The sequence below is a fragment of the Pseudorasbora parva genome, chromosome 23 (assembly GCF_024679245.1).
Source record: "Pseudorasbora parva isolate DD20220531a chromosome 23, ASM2467924v1, whole genome shotgun sequence".
NCBI classification, from domain to species: Eukaryota; Metazoa; Chordata; class Actinopteri; order Cypriniformes; family Gobionidae; genus Pseudorasbora; species Pseudorasbora parva.
The window spans coordinates 9,923,932-9,948,704 of NC_090194.1; the positions used below are offsets into that span (position 1 = coordinate 9,923,932).

Sequence of the window (24,773 nt, forward strand, 5' to 3'; positions counted from 1 at the left end):
TACTGAACTTCTGAGATGATTGAGCCCATCGAGCCCATCACCAGGGAAGTGGAAAAAAAACTAAATTGTTTTATTTGGGAGTTTAAAGAGTGGGATTAAAGGCACCCACAAAAACAAAAAAAAACAGATATGGACCCAAATTACAAGTAGCCTACTGTTAATAGTGTGAGGGTTGAGAAGCGCACTCCAGCAGTTTAAATAGCTGTTTGGATGAGAAATGACCTATCACAATGCATTATTTTAGAGGACGTTTTTAAACAATTAGCATTTAATTTCGTATCATGGCACATGTATTGGGGTCTACAATAGTGATGATGTGATGTGGAGTACCATTCATTCACATTAATAATTGCATGGCAATTTGTAAGATTTTTCTTCTTCTTCTTCTTATGATTTTTATTATTAATGACGATTATTGTTATTTAGAAGAAGAATGTTATTATTTATTTTATTATTATTATTATTTAAAAAAAGAAGAATGTCATTTTTATTATTTTGTCAGTCTGAATTATTTTCAGTCCCAGTCCGTGCGCAGCTGTCGGGCCTAACCCTGAACCGTCAGATAAAGCGCACAGGCTTGCAACTGGAGGAATACGTGCCTACAAATCAAATGCTTTGCTATAGTCACACAAATTAAACAATTCCATGTATCACAAAAATAAACACTGAAGTTTATAATTACTATGTTGTTGTTTTTGTACAGTGGGTCATAATATAGCATATCTTTGTCAGTGCGTTCTGTGGTGTTAGGAATTGTTTTTCTGCGCATTTTTGCACTAACTCAAAACGTGCGTACACCACCTCCTGAGCTGGCGTAGGATTTGAGCGTGCCGTACGCCAACGTTCATATTGATAAATCTCAAAGTCACCGTGGTTTTGGGTGTACACAAGGTGTACGCTGGAAATTCGGTGTACGCACTTTTGATAAATGAGGGCCATTGTGACTGTGGAGGTTCGATTACTAACTGTGTCCTAACCGGGCGTGACGTGTAATTTGTCAGGACACATTTAAAGTGAAAATCAATGACATGCTCATCGCGTGATATTTTTTTTTACATCAAACCAGTTCAGCGAAAACTCCATCTTGCAGCCAACAGGAAAAAAATGTCACTGTTCATGTCAATCGCAATGCTGATTACTACACAACGCTGAAACAAATACAAACTCCTGATTCTAACCTCAACCCTAGCACAGCTTTAGTAGCACAACTTGATCCATTTATGACACTCTGAACTGAATCCATTAACTTTTCTTCAGAGATGTTAGGTAATTGAGTTGACCAATAAAATAATTGCGGATGGGGTTTGCGATTAACTGGTTTGGGGAAACAAACTCAAGCTATTTTTACACTTTATTCAACGTCACATTATAAACTCAGTTCAATATTCAAACTTAAACTTTCCAACTTGTACATTTTAAAGATCGAAAGAGTTATTGGAAGCTTAGCGATGGTGACGTTAAAGTCATGTGAATGAGGTGTCGTTTGTTTATTCACCTAAATTTAGGTTTTAACTTCTGGCTATTGTATTTTCCAAATTCAGTTGTCGATTTGTGAACATTATCTTAATGAACAAAATGTGCAAGAATATTTTTTATAATTATTTTATGCAATAATGCAAAAGCCAATGAAAAATTCTATAGTTTTTTGTCAAGGGAACTAGGGTGATGCTAACTTACGGGTTGGCCAACAAAATTACATCATCAGTGCAGCTCCCTATTGTTGGCCATTTAAAACTAAACTTAAATGTTCATGTTTCAGATGTTTTAGCAGTGGATCTTTCTGTTTTGATTCTGGACATACAGGTTTTTTTGTCTGCTGCCCTTCACGTCACAGTTCAGGATTGACTTTAAGCCAAAGGCTTGGTGATTGGCTGAAAACAAATATGTGCAACTGAGCATCAATGAACAGCGATTACATGTCACAAACACTAATGTTCAAATGTTTGGGGTCGACACGATTTTTAAAATCTTTTTGTAGTCTCTTACTCTAACTAAGGCTACATTTATCTGATCAAAAATACAAGAACATTAGCAGTTTTCTATTTTAATGTATTTTAAAATCTAATTTATTCATGTGATGGCAAATCTGAACTTTAGTGTCACACAAAAAAAAAAAACATTCTAACAAGCTGATTTGGTGCTCATGTAAAATTTCGTGCCATTACCAATGTTGAAAACAGATGTTGAATATTTTGTGTAAAAACTATGATTCTTTTATACAGATTCTTTGTTCATAAGAACAATATTGATTTGAAATAGAAATATTTTGTTACATTATAAACTTTCTCACTTTCTCCAGGTATTATGATACAGACCATTGACATAGACAGGTCCATGAAAGCATGGAATATAATATTAGCCGTAACATAATAGCCCACTTTTCAGCATCCAATCAAATTCTGAATCAAATCACCCCACCACCACCATCCCCCCCCACATCGACATTCCTGCTAAATATTCTGTTTCACTCATAAATGGCAAATTACGGAAGCTAAATGGGTTGCAAATACCATTTCATGTTGTTTTTAAAAGTCACCTAGTAAAGAGGTGAGCGCAGCCTCAAGTGACATGATGTAATGGCCAGTTTTTCAGTGAAATTTCGGGAGAGGGACGAATCACCGTTGTAATCGTCTCCAAGAGCTCCGTGAAAATGAGGTCATCGGGCACGCGTGCGTACGAGTGTGCGGAGCTGTGTTTCTTTGCCATTCGGTGCCTGTGGGCAAGTGAGAAGAAGACCGTCCCTGTCTTCATGACATAAACCTTCAGTTACTGCTAGCAATCTCCCAGCTGCTCCCACTCAAACAAGTGTCATCCTTCTCTTCCTCTCTCCTCCTGTCGCACTCTATCCATCTCTTGCTCGCTCTTTCTCTCGCTGGTGTGCTGTCTGCATCTGCTGCATCATGCTGTGCTGAAATATAGCTTTTAATAAAGCGTATGGATGGTAAACGCTCGTCGAACCGGCAATAAAAATTGAGGATTCTGGGTGTTTGGTGGAGGCAGAACTGTGGCAGAGGCTAACACAGTCGGCTAGACGAGAACACAGCTGCCTTCCCACACAGAGCACAGCTGGAGTTAAAAATGTGTGTGCGTTTATGTAGAGCTGTTGGCTCTAATAGACCTTTCACAGTAAAAGAGGGTCTGTTAGTGGTGCGTGCCACGCAAACATCACTACTACTTTTGCTCATACCTAGGGTTGAATTCAAAACAAACCCCTAACGGTAAGTGCTGAACTTAGGTATGCTGTTATGTATGCATTATGCTGCAGACATAATTGATGTCTCAAATCTTATGGTTTAGTAAGAGGAGATGCTAAGTTATCAGACAATATATTCCCGGCGGAAAATAAAACGGGTTGAAGGAGAGAACAAAGCCATATCTAGGGGCAAGAATATCATAGGGGTGAAATCTGAAAAGAACATGGCCATAATAACGAAAGTGGGAGGAAGTTAAAGGTTGCTAATTGCTATATTTTATTGCATAAAAATATACAAACAGTACATATACTATTTAAAAGTTTGGAATCGATAATATTTTTAAATGCTACACTCTTATGCTAGACTGGGTAAACTCAGAAGCAGTAGCAATTAATGAATAGGTTTCCAGACTGTTACACGTTTGCGGGAACCAATCAAAGGCTTATCCACCTGACGCGCTATTGGTGGTTTTAACATGATGACGGATAGAGAAGCAATGGGTCGTTGATCACGCCTCTTGTGGTCTGATTGGTTGAAGGACTATCCAATTGCATACAGAGTCATTCAAATTATGCTCGTTGATCATGCCTTTTGTGGTCTAATTGGTTAAAGGACTATTTAATTGCGTACAGAGTCATTCGAATAATGCTCATTTATCACGCCTTTTGTGCAGTAGAAAGTACAGAGCAGACTCCCCAGACCAATGTTCAATTATAAATTGAGCTTGGTCTGGTGATAGCCAGACAACTCTTATGCTACTCTTATTCTATTATTGAATATATTTTAAAATGTAATTTATTTCTGTGATGGCTAAGCTGAATTTTCAGCATCATTACTCCAGTCTTTAGTGTCACATGATCCTTCAGAAATCATTCTATGCTGATGCACTGCTGAAGAAACAATATTATTATCAGTATTGAAAACAGTTGTGTACAATTTCTTGCATGATTCTTTAAAGTCTGTGTAAAGGCAACACATTATAAATGTAAAAAATGTATTGTTGAAACATGTTACGACTGTTAACTGTGTAGTACTGAATTGTGGAGTTAGATGGTTAAACAGTTTTCCACCATTTCTGTGCTCAGGATTTTTTGGGCAGGCCTGAAATAATGGCTCGATGAGGCACTGGAGTGACTGAGCAAGGCCCCTCTCCTAACACTATAATACCTACTAGAGCACATTCGCATCAGTTCGCCAGCTCAGTCGCGAGTTACTGTCAGTACAGTTAGTTACTACAGCCTACAGTCTGCTAGCTAGCTATGCCTTGGTCACATAAATGTATATTACCTGGTTGTGATAACTTTCTGCGTTTAATTTTGTGAAGAGCCACCTTGATGGACAGCTGAGGATCACCATCTACACCCGCCTCTGCAGTGAACATATTACACTGGAAAGTTTTACAAACTTTCATTGTAGACAACTGGGATCCAATGGTAATCTGACTATCTCCCACCCCGGCCTCCATTCATCATCCCGTCCCATCCTGCCGACCACTGGTGATGGGACTGAGCTGATGAAATTTGTACGGACCCTTTTGAATGGTAGTGTATAATGTTTCAAAATATTTCAATTTAAGACAAATGCTTTTCTTTTGAACTTTCTATTCATCAAAGAATCCTGAAAAAAAAACAGTTTTCAAACATATAACAAATGCTTATGGCGTTCTTCAGTAGATCATAAGATATTTTGGACAGAATTCACTTTCATTGTATGAAAACATGAGTCAATATCTTATTCAAAAGATATACATCATTAATTCAAGATATCTTGTTCTGCAGGAGAAAGTTTGGGTGAGCACACATTTTAGGAGAGCAATCCCTATTAAAATGAATGCTATTTTGGGAACAGATTGTACTGATTATACCAGATTGAGTGTTGTTGTCAAAACCACCTAAACTGAGAACAAAGCAATAACCAAAACCAGAGTGTATTGAGACCAAGATTTTGAATGGTTGAGACTAAGACAAGACCAACGCAAGGTGAGAAAAAGTCAAGAGCAAGACCAGACCGGCATTTCTCAAATTCATTTGAAAGATCCACATTTACTGCCTGAGAAATATCTTGTATTTAATCCATTAATCCAATTATAGAATAATAAGACACTATATACTATAGAGCTGTTACCAACAAAAATGAAAATCACTGAAAACTAAATTCATCTTGGCACTGCAGAGGTTGCACAAAAGTCTCATGTAAATTGGTATAATTGAAACTGCATAAATAATGTTTAGATTAATGTTTAAAAAAAATACTATTTTGAATTGGATGGAAAAATAAAATTATACTTTAAATACGAAACTAAAACTGCCAGTAGGTGGCGGCAAATCAATTGAGTGAGCCATGGAATCATTTATTCAACCGATTTGTTCAAACCAGACGATTCATTCAGTAATGAAACACAGTGATGCTCGGAAACACTTCAACAGTTCTGCTATGAATTTGTTTGGAACTATTTTTGTTGAATTAGAGCAAAAACCTGTATATAAAATTGTGTCTAAAATGTAAATCACTAATATGAACTTCTTGTTTATTAAACATTTGTATAAAATTAATATCAAGTTTGCAATTGTGCTCCTTTTGGTGAAAACCCCTCCCTTGCTCTTGTGATGTTTCTTTATTATATAATATTAAAAAAAAAGATCTCATCCAAGTAATTTTTTGCAATCGTATTCTAAAGGTGCACTTTCCGTCCACTAAAGGGCGCCTATCCAAAACAAAGGCGTAGTTTGATGACGGCAAGTGTGAGCGCAGTGTCTTGGGAAATGTGGTCTTCACCTCACAGCTGGTGGAAAATAGAACTCGGCAGAAATCATGTTCATGGATGCGGTTATTAACGTTACTGTAGTATGAAGCAGAGCAGGACCGAGTGTTGTAGAGCTGAGCACGGCCGCTGGAGCGATTGTTATACAAACACACGGCTCGCGAGCACCGGGACTTTTATTATGACGGGACGGGACACAGTCACCGGGGGCGCGCACTTCCGCTTTTCCGGTCATGATTATAAAGGTAAAGCCAGCAGCTCTGTTTATCATATTAGATACATTTAAGTGTATTTAAATTGATGTTATGATGTTACTCTGTGCGTTCACTCGTCAAAGAAAAGAGAAAAGCGCTTCTGCAGAATAAAACTGAGGGTAGTGCAGATATAACGCGATTGACAGGCGACTCGCTCAAACGCTATGCTGAAACGTCCCGGTCCTTAGTTAAAATAGCAATTTTCTCACAATTTACAAATAGTTGGAGACATTTGGGATATTGTAAGTACTCAACTCAACAAAATATATAACACTGGCCTGGTGGTTTTTGGATATTTTACTGCAAAAATACTACATAGTGCACCTTCAAATTTTTTGGCCATTTGTATTCATTTTGTTGACATTTTTGCCCCGTTAATTTCTAACTCGACACTAAAGTAGTGGTCTTGAAATATAATCCTGAGTCTTTTTAGTCTGAGACCTTCAAAAAAATTGACTGGCGTTGAGTACTACAACACAATTCGAAAAATAAAAATGTATTCATTTTGTATATAGTTTTGTTGATGTAATTACAAATCATTGTGATAAAATAAAAATAAAGACAATCACAGTTAAATATAATGAGAAACAAAAACTTAGGTAAAACTTCCAGTTATGTTCTAGTAATGGCAATTTGGGCAGAGATATGATTAATTGATGCACTGATAGCGATTCTGGCCCTGGTATCAGGCCCGATATTGCTTGTGTACTCGTTTTTATTAAAATGCTTAAGCGGGCAGCAGCACAGATTATCAATTGCATCCCTTTTTGATAGACATCGCTGGAAAGTTTATAGTTCTGTCAAATATATGGCAATAGTAAAGACAGTAAAACGAGGAGCAAATTACTAAAATTAACTTAACGGTAAATAGATAGAGAGCTCACACTTCTGTTGCATGCTCTTGATTGCTGATCGTTCACTCAGCACACATGCGTCATTTGAATTAAGAATAAACAGTATGTGCGATTTAAAAAACATGAACTGAACATAAAAACATGAACTGTTCAATTATTTATGTCAGGGGTCGTCAAGTATATTTGGCCAAGGGCCCAAAAAAAAATGTGCCACTAGGTGGCGAGCCAGAATATAGTCAAGGGATAATTTAATAATTACATAAAAATAACTCAAAACATAAAAGAGGATTTGAATAAGCCCATTATTGGCATATTTGATTGCTGAACTATGTTTTAATATTTCCACTTTCCATATTGTGAATTATGTTTTTTAATTTGCTTGTTACACATGGAACCTATTGTAAGGTTCTCTACATTATTAAAAAATATTACAAATTAAAGGCAATGAGAGTACAGGTATTGGTACTCTGTATCGTCAAGTAAAATGAAAGTATCAGTATCGGACTCGTTCTAGAAAAAGTGGTATCAGTGGTATATTGCAAAAATGGGTTCAGAACATTTTGATACACATTTGTGCTGTTACTAGATTAACGCAACTCATTTAGTGAATCAGGCGGTGAAATAACACAAACAGAGCATAAGTGCCGCATAAGAAATAAGTGCCGTATCAGTGGCCACAATTAATTCTTACTGAATTGCCCCTAGTTGTTTAGAATGATTCAATAGGGAAAACAACAAGACAAATTTTCTTATGCAGCTGAATTGTACTGTACTTAGGGGGGAAAAGAAAAATACGGGAGAGAAAGAGACAGGGAGACAGTATAATGGGAGATTTGCCTGCAGGAGTTTGTCATGATCCACAGCATTGGTTACAACCCTTGTCCCAGTAAGAAATAACTGTTTACACTATGTGTGTGTGCATGTCACCCAACATGATATGATTGCGGCAAAGTGGCTTTAAGCACACATGTATGCCTGTGAATGGGTTTACATTGGTGTTTGTGCTGTAATGCAGATGTGCATATCAGGTATTCCAGCTGTCGTGCACTGTGGGGAGTTGGACGGTGTCACAGCGCTTAAACCACCACTCACAACACGGTTGCGGCCAAACAAATCAATATAACTGATATCTGATCTGCCCTGGGCTTGGGTTCAAAAGATTCCACTGACTAGACAAATACAAACACATTTGATCCTGTCACATTATATGAATACACACAAACACATACTCAGAAGCTGCATGAATGCGGAGTTCTGGATTAAGATGTGTTTAGCTGTGTGTTCTGCTTTTCTATACAGCTGGATGGTTGTGAAACTCTGTTTGTTGGTGAACAGCATGAGCCTAGAAGAGTTCAGATGTGAAGCAGGCCAATCCACAGCTATCATAACATGCAAATTTAAACATTTCACATTTAATAGCAAAGATTTTTGCTCTTTTTAATCGAGCACTCAGTTACGCATTAACTTTGTTTCAGATGTTTCTCCTTAAAAGCCTTTGGAGGACAAGTCCCTAGCTGTGCTGTGAAATCGCTCCATATATCCTCATTCACTATTCCCTACATTATTCCACTAGAAGGGGTGAATTAAAATGAGTGCGTGAATTTGGACACTGAGAGCGCCGGAATGAATGACACTTTTTTCATAGTTTGTGCTTGGTGTTTAATAATCATTTGAAATAGGGATGTCCCGATCAGGTTTTTTTTGCCCTCGAGTCCGAGTCATTTGATTTTGAGTATCTGCCGATACCGAGTCCCGATCCGATACTTCTATAATACATAAAAAAAGAATAAAGAAGAGCGAAAAAACGAACCAGGATGTTCCTTATTTTTTATTTTATTCACCTTATTTTAACATTCAACAACTCTAACAAACAGAGCACTTCTGTGAGGTAGATTGAACAATCAAGTAATAAATAACACATTTTTAGTGATTTTAGTGCTACAGTAAATATAAAAAAGTCTGGGACCAGAGTTGAGCAGAGCAGGAAGTACAACGGCGATATCAAAAGCACACCCAGACTCTCATAGATGCAGAACAATTAATTATGTTGGTGTGAAATAAACAGTTATGGACATTAAATTAAATTAAATAATCTGCTCCCAAAAATCCTGAAAAAATCTGTTAGTGCCTCAGTGACAACTTCACTCAGAGAAGCCGTCAATCTCAGCTGTCAATCATGACATCACACAGCCGTTTTTATAGCATCAAATAACTAACTAAAACTAAACTTATTTAAAAAACACTTGAAATGAAATCATCGTGATGATAACTGCCTACAATGACATAAATCAACTTTGGGGAAAAAATATTTGAAGTGTAATTTGACTGAAGTGTAATTAACAATGCTTTTCAGGTTTTTATAGGTCTAACGTTAATTTTTTGGTAGAGAAATTGAATAAAGTAGGCTAATGAAATGTGAAATAGCTGCATATTTAACTGTTTAAATTTAAGAATAATCCTTACAAAAGCTATTTAATCAAGAGCAGTGAGTGATTCCTTATCTTTTGTTTGACATTAAACAGACAGCAGTAAAGGTTACTGCCCCTTTAAGACCTAATGGAAGGCTCTGTGTCGTCTTTCTCGACTGTATAAAGTCCTCTTAAGGCATATTATATTCAGACTATGTCTGCTTGGATACTCATCAAGATGGACATGCTGACATACTTCTTGTGTGCCTTGGTCCGTTTAAGCGCAAGTCTTGAAAGAGAACTCAATATTTGCGCGCTGTGAGACGAGTGCGCGCTTTCGGATGATGCACAGAGACAGATCAGCGCGCGCGCTCTCATTCGCGTCTTCTGGCAAATATACATGGCTCACGGGTGATATTAGCGCTGTTGTAATGTATCACCGAGGAGCCAGCACAGTACATCTACAGCACAGTACAGTACATCTACAGAAACATACATAAAGCATTATTTTCAAGTTACAACCCAAAATTATTGATGCGTCATCATGCTCACCTCACCCCAGAATATACATTATATCCGAGTCCTGATCGGGATGTAACGTCCGATTCCAATCGAGTCTGAAATCACGTGATCGGGCCCGATTTCCGATCATGTGATCGGATCGGGACATCCCTAATTTGAAACTTACCAAACTTGCAGCTGCACTTAATTAAAAGATTTATCTTGAACTGTCATGGAAACCAGCATGTATAAAACGCAATAAACTATTTAATAATCAATTAAAAAATGTATACCCGTATATTACGCTGTAGCCACATTGGATCAGCGGTTTGGAAAAGCTGCGGGCGCCATCTTGTGGTCAGACGCGGGAATTCATTGACGCGCAACTCTCGCAGTGCATTAAGTGTGTTCTCTTGCTTCTGAGCGTACATCAGTTGTACACTCGTTATTGCCGTGCATTGTGGGGTTGAATGAGTGCACTCAATAACGTCCACTATGGTTTCTGACACCACTATAAATGGCTGTCCCCTCAAATAGTGCCCTATTTAAGGGTATGGGGGCGAATTCGGACACAGCCCTTGTAAAGCAAAGTCAGCTCACTTGGCGGCCATCTTGATAACAGCCCCTGGAAGCTATTGTCTAGCAGTTGGACAATATAGAAAGGCAGAAATTTGGAGAAAATTGGTCAAGATTATGTTTCAATAATCAACAATGAAATCTAACAACAATGTATTAAAAATATAGGCTTTTTTGGCTTAAATCAGACTAAAACCTGCTAATGCATTCTAGAATAAACTGACCAAAAAGTGAATCAGCCTTTCATTAATAAAAGGCAGGACAATTCAATTTAAAAAAGGCCATTCTTACAACCACCATGATGAAAGTTATGACTTTAATTTCTAAACAAGAAATCTGTCTATTCCTTATAATGTCACTGGCAGAAATAAAAATAGAAGCAAATGAGACAATTGTACAGTAATGGCATAAAACTAAACCTGATGTGAATGAAATACGTTTTATTTTAGCTTCATGTCTTTAATGTATAATAGATTGGCTTTGGAATAATTAGTTGAGAAAGTTAGCAATAAGGCATGAAATGGAAAATGCGAAAGGCTTTTCTTCCATATTGTGACATAAATCTGAGTGAAACGGTTTCTTGAACAAGAAAAAAATTAGGGCGATACTTGATTTTGTCCATCAGGAATTGATTGGACAATTGTGGTTTGCTATTGCTGTGATATCATGTGAGTGACGGGTTGTCCCACCAACATGCCAGTAACCACGTCAGCAGAGAAGAGAAGTCGCTGCAAGAGGGAGGGGAAGTTGTTTGATTAAAGATTGAGGGAACATTAATTAAAAATAAGTAAAAAATGATGAAAATGGCATCAAATACTGGAATATTACAAATAGCAGACTAAAAACTGTCAATTTGATTGCAAATATTTCAAGCTGATTTTAAAATTGTTATTACCATTAAAATTGCAATATTACAATAATTTTTACTGAAGACTTTGTTGCATGGTCCAAAAAAGTTGGGTGAATTAAGAAAATGTATCGGTATTCGGTAATAAATATTAGTTAAAAAGATCTCATTTGCAGTTTTTCCATCTTTCCAAAATTGTTTTCAAATTGAAATCTGATAAAATCTCTAACTGTACATACAACAGATTTCTTCTCATTACATCAGAAACGTTGTCTGTGAAATTGGTGTGTGATTTTGCCAATTGCCTCTTTTATTGGGCTATACTTTAAAGGCATTTTGTACATACTGAGCTCATTTATTCACAAACTTTGCATTAGAATGGCTATGAGGGGTGTGGGGTGCATGTCCAGTGTGTGTATGCATGTGTTGTCACTGCCGGGTCATCAATCACCAGCATCATTGATTGAATATTGATCAGCGCAGGCCATAATTCAGCATCTCTATCACACCATCAGCAGCAGAAAACTCTCCTTTTGAGTAAACAATAGAGCAAATCTTATATATTTGTACCTGTTAGACGAGAATGAGAAGACAATAGGCATAGGAGTGTATGCATGCACACACACTCTCCCTTACTGCCTTTCCATCTTCTTTGCCATCTCTCTTTTCCCCTGCAGAAGAATCCTGATCCAATTTTCACCTGATCAAGAGCTGCTAGGACTGCAGAAATAGCAGCATTTGTTTGAGGTTTGTTCTTGCATCAAAAGCAGTTGGCTCCATAGTTCTGCAGCGTCGACCAACTGGTTATTTATTTATTTACCTTCACCGAACATCACTATCTTCCCCAAACCAACATTCTCCCAACCTGCAGTGCCACTAAGTGAATCTACATTTATAAAATGCTGCCAAGCTTCAATTGATTATTGAACTGTTACCATCCCTTTGTTTAGCTGCGCACCTTATGGATTGTATTAAAGGGATTTTTTATTTGGAGCGCTGCCTTGAATGAAGAGAAGTGAGCGTTACGCTCCAATCTGCTTGACGAAACACGTCTGGATGAAATCAAATTTCCCCCGACGTGACCGAGAAACAGTCCCACCTCTGCCTCTGAAGCACAGTCGTACATCAGGGTTTTTTTTCAGAGTCAAATGCCACATGCCTGAAGGAAATACCAGGGCTTGTACGGCAGAGTTACATTTTAGGTGAATTTAGGTTTATGATTTGGTTCTGCATAAATGAAATGCCACATTGCAAAAGCTCCTTAAACTTTGGCTTTGTCATGACACTCAGTCTTGTTTTGTGCCAGCTGCGCACTAGAATCAACACACATAATGGGACTTCTGTGCAGTCTTTGTAGTGCAAAAGAAGAAAAGGCCAAACACAATTCAGTATGCAAATAAACATAAGAAAGAAGACCAATCACAAGTCAGAATGCAAACATTGCAATGATACAATGGTTTTGAGTTAGGAACATTTTAATAATGTGAAGATGGAATATTTTTTAACTTTTAATCAATAAAATGAAACATCACACACTTGTAGAAATGTTGAACAAAACGTTTAAAGGGTACGTAACACACCCAGTCTCTGCATGTTAATAACACACGATCTCATCTTAATCTTGAGTACCTATATAGTATTGCAACCTTTATATCTCCGGAGAGTCTTTAGTTATATCATATTTATAAAAGACAGAAATGGCGTGCAGTGGCAGAGCTAAAGATTCACAAGCACACACACTCGATTTACTATATGTTAACATTTTATGCACTTATATATCGACTCACGACCGGGAACAAACAAACACACTCTGAAAAAAACTTGTCTAAAAAGGAATGTATTTGGCACCAAATTTTTAGTTTTTTAGTTTTTTTAGCATGAAAATCCAACTCTTTTACAGTGTAAATACGTCAGAATGCATGAAATAGCAACCTAACGACTGTTTAGGATAATTATTTAAATCCACAGCAAAAAAAAAATGTATGAAGAATTTTATGTAGAGATTTGAAGAGATGGATAAAAGTAGATTGGCAAACTAAACAGTTGAACCATCAGGTGACTAACAGCGCAAACAGAATGTGCAAATAAACAATGCAATTAATTATTTGAGAAATCCTTCCTAAATATTTAAGAATATCAATTAATGCGGCCTTTGCAAGCACGGTAATAAAAATTAAACAATATTGCCTGTTAAACTCTGCACGTACCATAGAATTATCATTTCCAATTAAGTATTAATCACATAAAATGACTATGCTAACGGTGGCTGATTTGTTCAATTAGTTATATTTAAAAAAAAAATAATGATAATGTATATGTTGTAATACAGGATAAGATCAGAGGTGAGAAGATGCTTGTCAATGGAAACCATTATGATCTATCTATCTATCTATCTATCTATCTATCTATCTATCTATCTATCTATCTATCTATCTATCTATCTATCTATCTATCTATCTATCTATCTATCTATCTATCTATCTATCTATCTATCTATCTATCTATCTATCTATCTATCTATCTATCCATCATCCATCCATCCATCCATCCAGCTAAGAATAAATAAAAAAACAAATCTTAATTTAAAAAAAATGTTTTTTAAAAAATATCCTGCTGAGTGAATAAAATATTTTCTACATACTATTTTAATAAATTGTAAGAATTTAAAAATATTTAGTAGAATGCCGAATAAAAGAATGCAACCATTTTTCTTTATAATATAATGCTTATGCTATTTTTTTAACACTCAGCATACAAGGATTTAGGATGGAGAACACTTGCAAGCGGATCATCATATTTGTGGGATTTTCAGATAGTTTAAAAATGCCTTAGAAAGAGAAAGAGAGTGAACGAGCGAGAAGGAGAGATAGATGAGATAATTACAGTTTCTTCTAAATCCTTTGGCTGTAAACTATACTCACATCCCCACAAGCATGTCCAAAATTCCCACACTAAACACCCACCAAATGTTAAACTGAAATGCAGTGAAGTTGCCAAGTCCAGATCCCATTAAATCCCTCCCAAACCTGTGAATGATTCTCAGTGCGGTGGCTGTGTAGGAATCCCCGTCAGTGAGTGTGTGCTGGACGATTTTCTGATAAGACTCACTAGCAACGCAGCGGCGTTTGGCACACATAAACATAGGAAGTGTGGAGACGAGTGTGGAGAGTGTGTACACCTCCACAACACTGTCAGATGCATTAATCACCTACTGTGGAGGCACAGTTTCTCTGTGTTGTATTGGACAAATTGTGATTTGTATGTTTCTTTTAATGTTATAGACCCGCCTTAACACTGCACAGTCGACATAGATGTTTCATTGAAAGCATTTACACACACTAAAAGTCGTATGTCTGTATGCATACTGCCGTTCCACTGCATTGCTGTCTGTGAGAATATTTCAGAGTACAACTTTATACACATGAAACAAATGCTTGCATATTCCCTTGTGAGTAAATACAATTCATCTTCATAATTATGAAAAAATATCTTCTCTTGTTATGTAGCCCCAGAGTTGCTTATTATCTCTTATTAGGGAAGAAATATTTCTGTACACAGAAGCTGTTTCTTTCAACTCATGTGTGCAAATAACACATGGATTTTTGGATGTTTCGAAGTTGAATGTGTGCAAATTCAGATTCAGAATGAGTAATTATATATATTAATTATTATTTATGACATTTGCATCTGTGGACCTACAGATGAAAAACTTCAGTTGGTAGGCAAGAATGTCATATTATAACGTCACAATTTATACAGCAATGAGATTAAATGGAAAGAAAATGGAGACGTATGCTTCTCTTGAGAACATTTTTTGTAAACTTGTCAAAAGATATTTTAAATCAAACATCTCTGTTCCAGTAACATCACAAAAAATAGTGAACTAACATGTCATTGTGTGATGTAGATGTACTAGATAAACTATTTGAATTTATTTGAAAAAGCTAGAGCAAGATTCAAACTTGCGATCACTATCTGAGCCACATCAATTGAGCTGCTCGAAGACTGAAATCCTAGAATCGCTCCTGCAATGGATGCATCATCCCACTGCAATCTACAGCACTTAGTGAATGTATATCTACAAATTAAGGAAGACTGATTTACTGACTCACTGTAATGGACAGGCACATTAACACACTCAAAGAGTACACAGAGTTGCTAAAACGCAAAAGTGCTATTAGCATTAGGAGACCTCCTGTGTATATGGTTTCATCGTTGAAGAGCTTTCATCTCTCGAACAAACACACATTGCCTGCCACACTCCCATGACTATGACAACCCATTTTGAGAGCTGGCACAGTGAGACATTACCCAGCAGTCTCTGCACAACCCATTTACAAACTGCAGCGAGGCCCATTTATCAGAGACTTTAGCACATGCTCAGATTGTTGCCTGTGCAGTTTCAGTAAAAATCACTGACTGGAGCATGTTAAATATCCGTTGCGCTCGCAAGGAATTCTTGCTCTCTTTAGCTCTGGAAACTAGCGTTTTGTATTCACTGAATGCAACTAATCTAACTTAAACCCTGCATGCGATCATGAGCAATAGATTAGCATCTTTTACAGGAGAACAAAAAGAGAAGGAACCCAAGGTTATCCGGAAAACGGGTAATATGAAAATCGTCTTGTTTAGAGTTATATTGGTTGTAAATGGGACTGAAGCCTTTGTTTTACATTCCATAAACTCTCTGTAACAAACTGCTGCAGTAAGTCCTGGAAAAGGACAGAATTGCACAAGATGAATACAGGCGATTTGCTTCCTTATCACACTGAGAAAGGGTGAGCATGTGAATGTACATTTTTGTGTAGGTGAAAATATGTTTATAGTGAGTGAGAATGAATATGAATGAGACATTCCACAGATCAACATATGTTTCTATGAAACTTACCATCCTCTGTGGGAACGTAGACGTTGAGGTAAAGGCAGTCCTCGCTCTGGTTCTGTACATATGCCGCGGCTGCATCCAGGTTGTCGGTGAACCATACGGGAAGCATGATCTCTGGCAGCACTCCGTGGATGTTCTGCGGGCACACTGGTGCAAACTGGGTAGCGTTACGGATCTCCTGCCAGGAACCTGGTGCCTCCGGGGGCTGGAAGCGCCTCTCGCCCACTGGCGGGGTAGCGTAGGGGACGCCCAAGTACTGTTCGACCGGGCCTAGAATCTCATTGTTCAGCTCCTTGCGTACGCCCCGAAGCTTCCCATAGCCTGTGGTGACCATAGGGTGCTTGGGGGTGGTGAGGTCTGCCCGCTGGCAGGAGGACAGGGCCAGGCGCAGCGCCAAGCCCAGCAGCCACACCAGGCAAGTGTCAGATATGCGGCGCGGGCAGGAGCGGGCCGTCTCCCGCCGCAATCGTGCCACACCCACCAATGACATGCTTCGGCTGGGCTGAGTGGTGCCCCAGCGATGGAAAACTATATATGAAACGGACAAGGGCGAAGAGTTTCAGGCTGCTCCAGTAATTTTGAAGTTAGAGAATTTGCGTAAGCGAGGGTGTGCGTATCCTCAGCGGAGCATAGACGAGGACTGCTGACACCGAGCGGTGAAGAACTTCATCCTGATGTTAGTGCAACATGCGCTTCTATTGCGATTTGCTCATTAGTTCCCTACAGGGAGAGAGAGACAGAAGCAGAAAGACAGATATCATTAACTGCAGACAGTAAAACATGCATACCAACACTATCAAACACAATAAAAGGTAATTACAGTATTGCCTGAGGTTTAAAAATCATATCAACCATAAACATGTGAAACATGAATCTAATTAAATATCATTTGTTCCACCGCATATAATCTTTCTCTTAATGTTTGTTTAATATCTTGGTTGAAATATCGTCTTCTTTTTCTGGAGTATTCTCTAAGGCGCATAATTACAGATGCATATCTGGACCATGGGCCGTTCTCTCCAGGGCGCTGTCACATCGTTGAGAGGTGCGCAACAGCGACATATTCACGCTCGGGTACCGGGGGGTGTGAAATACTGAGTGTGTTGCTTAATTGACTTCCTCGGAGGAGATGACAGCACCAAGTGTGTTCATTTTAAGTCCCCCCCCGACGTGCTGTTGCTCTAGATTCTTGGTTCCTGCCTCCCCTCTGTTCCACTTGACTTAGCCGTGCTAGTTTCAATCTCGCTAGAGTAGATGGGGGCATTTGGGCGTAATAACTGTCTGCCACTGACAGTCTATGACACAATCACCTTCCGCCCTCTGCTAAGCTAAAGACATACATCTACAGGCGGGAATTAGCCACATGACATAATGATCTACGAGGAATGCAAGGAGAAGTGTTTACCGCCATTTTGGCATAAAAAGACTTTATGAACTGGGACCGGGTGTACAGCGACAGACCAATTTAAAATCAACCTTTAATGAGACAATATATTCTGGAGTCAAACAGGGTAACAGGAATCAGTGACTCAAGAATGATGATGTCATACGCGTTTGGTTAAACTGCTTGAGTGAATAATCTACAGTGGACAGCATGTATCTGTGCTTAAATGTATGCACAATAAACGCATCCATTAGCAAGCAGCGCTTTTTTTGTATAATTGATATAGTATTATAGTATTTTTAATAATTAGAATTAGCTTTTACATTTTCAGTTTTAACTTCAATTTTAGTTTGTTTTAGTAATGTTTAGAGGTGCTTTTAATGATAATTTTTTTTAAAATTTGCTTTAATTTATTTTAGTTTTAGTCATTTTAATACGTAAACTTTTTTTCAGTTTATTATTTATTTAATATACACATTTTTAGTGTTCAGCTTTATTTCAAGTATTTAGTCAAGCAGTACGAAAAATTACAAAGAATATGTAAAATTACAATTTATACACAAACACACCGCATGCAGCATGCTGTTATACACTGATTGCTGGGGAAATTGCTTTGGTCAAATGTGTTACTAACAGTATAAAATGCCCTATTTTTTCAGGTAAAGTTTATAAATGGGTTAAGCAAAACCTAATTGGCACATTATCCCAATGCCACTCTGCATTTAGATCCCTTTAACGTCTTTTTAAATGTCTGTTTACATCCAAACCTGGGGAAAACCTGACAATTTCAAAGCAGTTTCTGAATTCTGCAGAAATCTGTGGAATAAAAACAAGATAGCTGCAAGTTTTCAAAAAAGAGACTGTCAGATGGGGTTTAAGGACCAGATAAAAAGTTTGACTGCCAACAGACACAAGTCAAAAAAAACTTTGTAAAGATGTAGGCTGACTTCTCAACAGCAGAATGCCAATCTGTGTGGGAGCTGCGAGTGTAGTTTGGACACCATGAGGGCTGTAGAACCACTTTAAAGTGACAACCGTTGTCCCTAGGATCTACATAGACAAAATCAAGAATGAAGTAAATGTCTCCTCACAGGCCCTGAGCAAACTGCTCCTTTCTGCTGATCAAAGCCTGGAGACTTTATAGAGAAGTAAATGTATGCTAAAGTAAATGTGTGCACAGCTGCAAAGAACACACAGCCGATCTGAACAGCTGAGGAAAAATATGTAAGCTTGCACAGGCAAAACATAAACCATCTTAGTGAAACATCTGGGCATCATCCTCACAGGAGACAGAAGATTCTACAAAGAAATCAAGAGTCAAGAGCAAAGGCAGAATCATCCAGCATATGCTGTTCTTCAAGCACTCGGCATCTCCATGGCAACCAAAGCACAGCTAATCAACCTAGCAGCACCAAACCTGGACACAAAACACCTGGAGTAGAAAATCACCAACTGCAGGAGAGTCTGACTAAGGAAAAGATGAAGGAAGAGGAAGATACTCTGGGTTTGATGAAACACCAGGCATATCGTGTCAAAGTCCAGAACTCCCAACCAAATATTTCAATGACAACATACAGTGACAATCAGGGGCGTGGGACTGGGGGGATAAAGGGTACTGAGTAACCAGGGCCCGAGGCAGGGGGGGGCCTTAGAAGTCAGTTTTCTATACATACACATACATGGTACGGGGGCCCAGCAAGATGGTTTGTACCCAGGGCCCAAAATTTGGTGCTACGCCCCTGGTGACAATACCTAATGCCATAACATTTAGGATCAGAGACTCCTGAGACATGATGTCAGTTCAGTATGATGTCAGTTCAGCACACTTCAAGAAATTTATGGATAAACGTAGACATCTGACATCAACAACCCCAAAGCCACTGATGGCTCCTAAAACCTTCAGCAAGAAGTAAATGCATTTATGTAAGAAGCAGAATGTACTGTAAGTAGCCACTTAACAGACTCTTTCATCTAAGAAATTTGCAATTAGGCTATTAAGACGCCGCCGAGTTGCTGTACTACTGGTTCCTAGCAGTTGTTCCTACTCGAGTGCAGCATCCAACTGTTTCAGAAGACGATTCACTGTCTCTACTCCTATTGGTAGTCATCACATTGGGATATAATTACATTCTGTTAATCTTTTGTTGTAATATCAATAGCTGCTGTCACTAATATCACCACAAAAATCACACTGAAAAAAAGAGACTTTCCCCCTAGAGCAACATTGGCTTGAAGGGATAGTCAAACAAAAAATGAAAAATGTGTCATTGTTTACTCACCCAAATGTCATTCCAAACCTGTATGACTTAATTTCTTCTGTGGAACACACACACACACTCTTGAATATGTGGTTTACGGGGAATCTCTATAGGCGTAATGGCTTTTATACTGTACAAACCTTATATTCTACACTAACCTACCCTTAAACCTACCCATCACACAAAACGTTCAACGTTCTTTTAATCAAAAAAACCTAAAAAACATTTAGTATGTTTTTTTAAGCCATTTTCAAACAGTATCACAAAGTATGATTTATAAGCTGTTTTACTCATGAGGACCAAAAGAATTCCCCACAAGGTCATGGATTTTGGATATGGCCATTTTTGTCACACAAAAAACACACACAAAGTGAAATTTGAAAACTTCACAGCAAAATAAATCTAATCGAACACCAGAAAAGATAATATCTCTAAGCTACATTCGAGAAATTTGCGGCATTAAGATCCTATTTTTGCTTGTGTGTAGATGGGTGTGTTGGAACACCAAAATATCCTAACCTATCAATATTAATGAAACACAATTAAGGCCAAAGATTCACCCTCGCCTGGTGGGGCGGCAATTGAACTTCATAAATATGCAGTTTTTAGCTGACCCCCCACCTTCAATACACAGCCACACAAATACGTGTATAACCTGCTGAGGTGCTGTTACATCACCAGCAGCGTGTGGTAATAAATCAAGAGTGTATGAAGACAGCAAGAAAAAGACAGCATGCTCTCTCAGCTCCCCAGGTAAAAGGTTTCCGAGCTCATCAAGATCAGGTCCTTGTTATGATATATGCTCAGTAAGCTAGTGAAAATGTCTCCCAGTCATGTGATCAGGATCTCTGACATGACAAAATGCACCCTTCAGATATTAAATGGTATGTCAAATTGTGCTAACGGGCAATTGACATGACATGTCAGAAACTGACAGCAGTGTGACGTGTGGTATGCTCAGTCTTAAAAAGATTAAAAAAACACTTTTCCAATCATTTTATCATCATCATCATCACAGATTCAAGAAATTAAATCTAAAATCTAATAAATGACTCTATATTATATAATTATATTATATTATGGGATAAACTCTTCGAATGAGATGCATTGATGGCAACTGAATCATTGTTACAGTAGCAACTAAATGTTTTGATATTTCATTCATTGTTGTCTATCCTTGCAAAAGACCAAAGAATAAAACGCTCTTGATCGATTGGTAAGGACATGCACATATTTCATTTCCTGTAAGGACACCAGGGAACTTCCCAATGCTATGGGGGCGCATGCACAGTCACACAAACACTGTTTCTCTGAAGGAGAGCTTTATTGATAAAACTAGATATGGTCAGTTCATAAATCACTCGCAGACAATTTTTTGTGTGTTTGTGTATGTGAAATGGCCTAGCTGAGTGTAAGAAGCCCACGCAAAGCCCTTGTTGATTAGCGGCGTGTGGGCTAGGGTAGGCCCTCAGGGGCAGCAGTAAGTCTGAGAGTAAAACAACGTACGCCCCTCTTTCTGCTTCTTATTGACGGATGCCTCAGTAGTTCGATGCACAATTTTATAGGGAAGGAAATGCAGTCCTACTGGACCTGCCAATAAAGCACTCACTGCTAGATGGACATGCAAAAGGATCCTAATTGAGAAGGACTGTGTGTTTGTGTGCTAAAATAACACACCACACCACTCATTCTCTGTCCACTACATTAAGTGACTATGATGCACATTTCCCGTTCTTCTCAGGTCCGTCCTTATGCTTGATGCGTTCAGCAGCAGGCTTGGGCTCAGATCCATTTTAGTTCAGCAGATTCAAGAGATTAATGCAACTCTTGAGGTGAGTTCGATAAAAACCTGCGAGGGCACGTACAGATGATTTGAATTGCAAGCAGAATTTTAGCATTTGCTCAGTCGATATGAAAGTGACCCTGAACTGGCTCAAAGGGCAAAGTCACTAATCCAAGGCAATGAGATATAGAGATTCATTTATCTCTCTCCAAAATAATTCTTCTCTCATGACATCATAATGCTCTTTTAGTGCTGTTTGCCAAGTAATAAACTTCTAAAGGACTAACATTACTATAAGGGTAAGATGTAAGGTGATACCTCCTTAAAAACAGTGTTTATTTAAAGCTAAACTGACTTTGACCTGTACATGATAATGATGCATAGGTAAATAAATAAATAAAAATATGCTAATTTACAAAACTGATATCAGGAAAAGGGGCCATCATGCCCCACCACTGAGGTAAAATGGCCTCCTTCTCAAGTAAACTGATTTTTGCAGAGTGAAAACAAAGTGGATGTAAATGATTCATTCATGAAATATACAAAATGACATATTCTCTATAAATAATCTATAATATCTATAATATATTTTTTTGGAATCGAATGATGGAATCAAAGTCAAAGAGATTCAACTTAATTACTGTACACTATAATTCTATGAATTATGCAGATGCCTAATTTTTTATTTAAGCTATTTCAATAATTGCAATCTATGAAAAAAGATTAAATGATGACACGCATTTGGCCTGTAGGTTATGATTAATAATACAGTAGTTGATGGAAGTAAATAATTCCATGAATTATTACAATTTAAATTAAATAATACAATAAATATAAAAATGTATTTGGACTGATTACCTGTTATGACCTCTTTTTGGACTACGATTGTGGATTACCCTCTCAATAAATACTGCATTTGGACCTTCAACCAAAAGTCTCAGAGCGGTACATTACAAAATAGTTCCAAAAAAAAAAAATCCCCCCAAAAAATGATTTTCCACAAATTACCCCCCACCCCCCAATACAAACAAACAAACAACAACAAAACCTAACAGACATAACTTTACCACTCAACATAAAATTAAGTCACAGATCACTATTCTGCACTAAATGCAAATTAGCCTAAATCATTTTACCTTGGGCAGGCACTACTCATGGTTTCTTCATAAAATGTCAAAATCTATTTATATGATGTTCTTTCTTATAATATAATCAACATTCCTGTTTAAATAGCCATTTATCTTTTCAATCTGTTATCTAAACATTATCCATTTACCAACTGTAAAATCCAAACTAGGTCTGACCTCTGTCATCTACAAACAGCATCGGATAACAACCGCTGTCTCAGTCTTCACAATTTAGCACCGCTTCACTACGTGATCCTGTAACGGCTCCAACCTTCTCCATCAGTCTAAAGTCGTTACTATCACCTCCAGGTGTGACCGCCTGCCCTGAGCCATCAGCCACTGCTGTACATCATCTACAATCTCCTGCCGAGGATCTGGCACCGCCTAAACCAAACAATACCCTGGAGGGAACAGCACGATTTTGACAACTGCAGGGGACAGTCAAGTGCCAATTAGTGACATGGGGTGAATATGGAAAACGCTTTTTAGCTACATGTAAAATTCTTAATAGTGAAAGGCACCATTAGTTATTATGACACAAATCGATCAGTCAGCAAACCACATCAAGTGCATTCATCATAAACTAAACAAGCTAATGGGGTTTATCAAAGGTTGATCAATTCTGGGTCACTTATGATACCAGACAGAGGGGGTATCAATGTGAAGACTGGTGTATTTTCAAAAAGAAAGAAATTATTGCATTCCCAGAACTGCCCATGCTGCATATTACATGAAGGGGAAAAAAAAACAGTTACATAGTTAGTTAATAGTTATTTGTGTCACCATTTCTTTGAATATATTATCCGCAGTTGACTCATAATGTGTAATCTGCGTCAAACTTTTTGACTTCACTAGTTCATTTTAAATTGTCCTGAAAACACCCAGTTCACTCAAAAAAAAATTAAAATTCCTGCATATTTACTATCTATCATGTCATTTCAAACCTGTAAGACTTTCGTTCATATTTGGAACACAAATGAAAACCTTTTTTTAATAAAATCTGAGCGATTTCTGTCCCTCCATTGACAGCTATGCAACTACCCCTTTGGCGCTTCAAATTGTTCATAGATAGATCATACAAACTAATACATATGAATATGTGATTTAGTTAAAATTTTATGAAGAGACACTATCATTTTATACACCGAACTTATTTCATTTAGGCTTTTACTACTACTAAGAACTACTGACATGCAAGAACCAATTCTCATGTGTTACATATCACGTTTGAGCACACGCAGAACCAGTGAGGTTCAAGCGTCAAGAAAGTTTGGTTGAGCTTCTGTTTATGTTTACTGATCAATGTTTATATGTGAATAAAACCCTACATTTAATCAGTTGATCATATAAAGCGATTGTGTCACTTCAGAAAACTTGGACCAAACCCCTTAATTAATTTGGATTATTTTTACAATCTCTTTATGAACTTTTTGTAGCGTCAAAGTGGCAGTTGCGTAGCTGTCAATGGAGGGATAGGGATTAGGAATGGGCGTATCCATGTAAGTATCCCCGCCCACATCATCTTTAGTGCATGTACTTTACATAGTTTTGAGATGCAGTGAGAAATAATATGGGTCAGACATGACCACTTCATTAACTTTTGTTTTGTATAAATTGTATCTTAATTTGAATCAATGTTTCATCAGCCAATTGCCTGGATTTAATAAATAAGAAGCAAATATAGCAGACAATTGAACCTTTAAAATGATATTTGAGTATTGTGTGTATCAGATAGTTTACAAAATCAAATGATTCAGACATTTTTTCTTAATGCATATCTGACTCAAAGGCTCATTTATTATGTATCTTCATTATGTGGGGCATCCTCTCAGATGTAAATCACAGCATTATTCATGATCATTCACACCCCTTTACATATGGGCTTTTTCTGGCCTTAATTCAGTGACTTACTTTTTTTTTTTTTTTTCAAAAAACATGCAT

The 24,773-nt window shown here is 37.7% G+C and overlaps 1 protein-coding gene across 4 annotated transcripts in view; it reads right to left on the reverse strand.

Moving 5' to 3' along the window:
• Positions 1-24,773, reverse strand: part of nlgn2b (neuroligin 2b) — a 171,313-nt gene that overhangs the window by 52,420 nt on the left and 94,120 nt on the right. For all 4 annotated transcript variants that reach the window (XM_067433229.1, XM_067433231.1, XM_067433228.1 and 1 more), the window contains one exon: positions 16,284-17,000. In XM_067433229.1, the coding sequence (XP_067289330.1) occupies positions 16,284-16,770 (487 nt within the window). In that variant the 5' untranslated portion in view covers positions 16,771-17,000. The remainder of the gene's footprint in view (positions 1-16,283; positions 17,001-24,773) is intronic.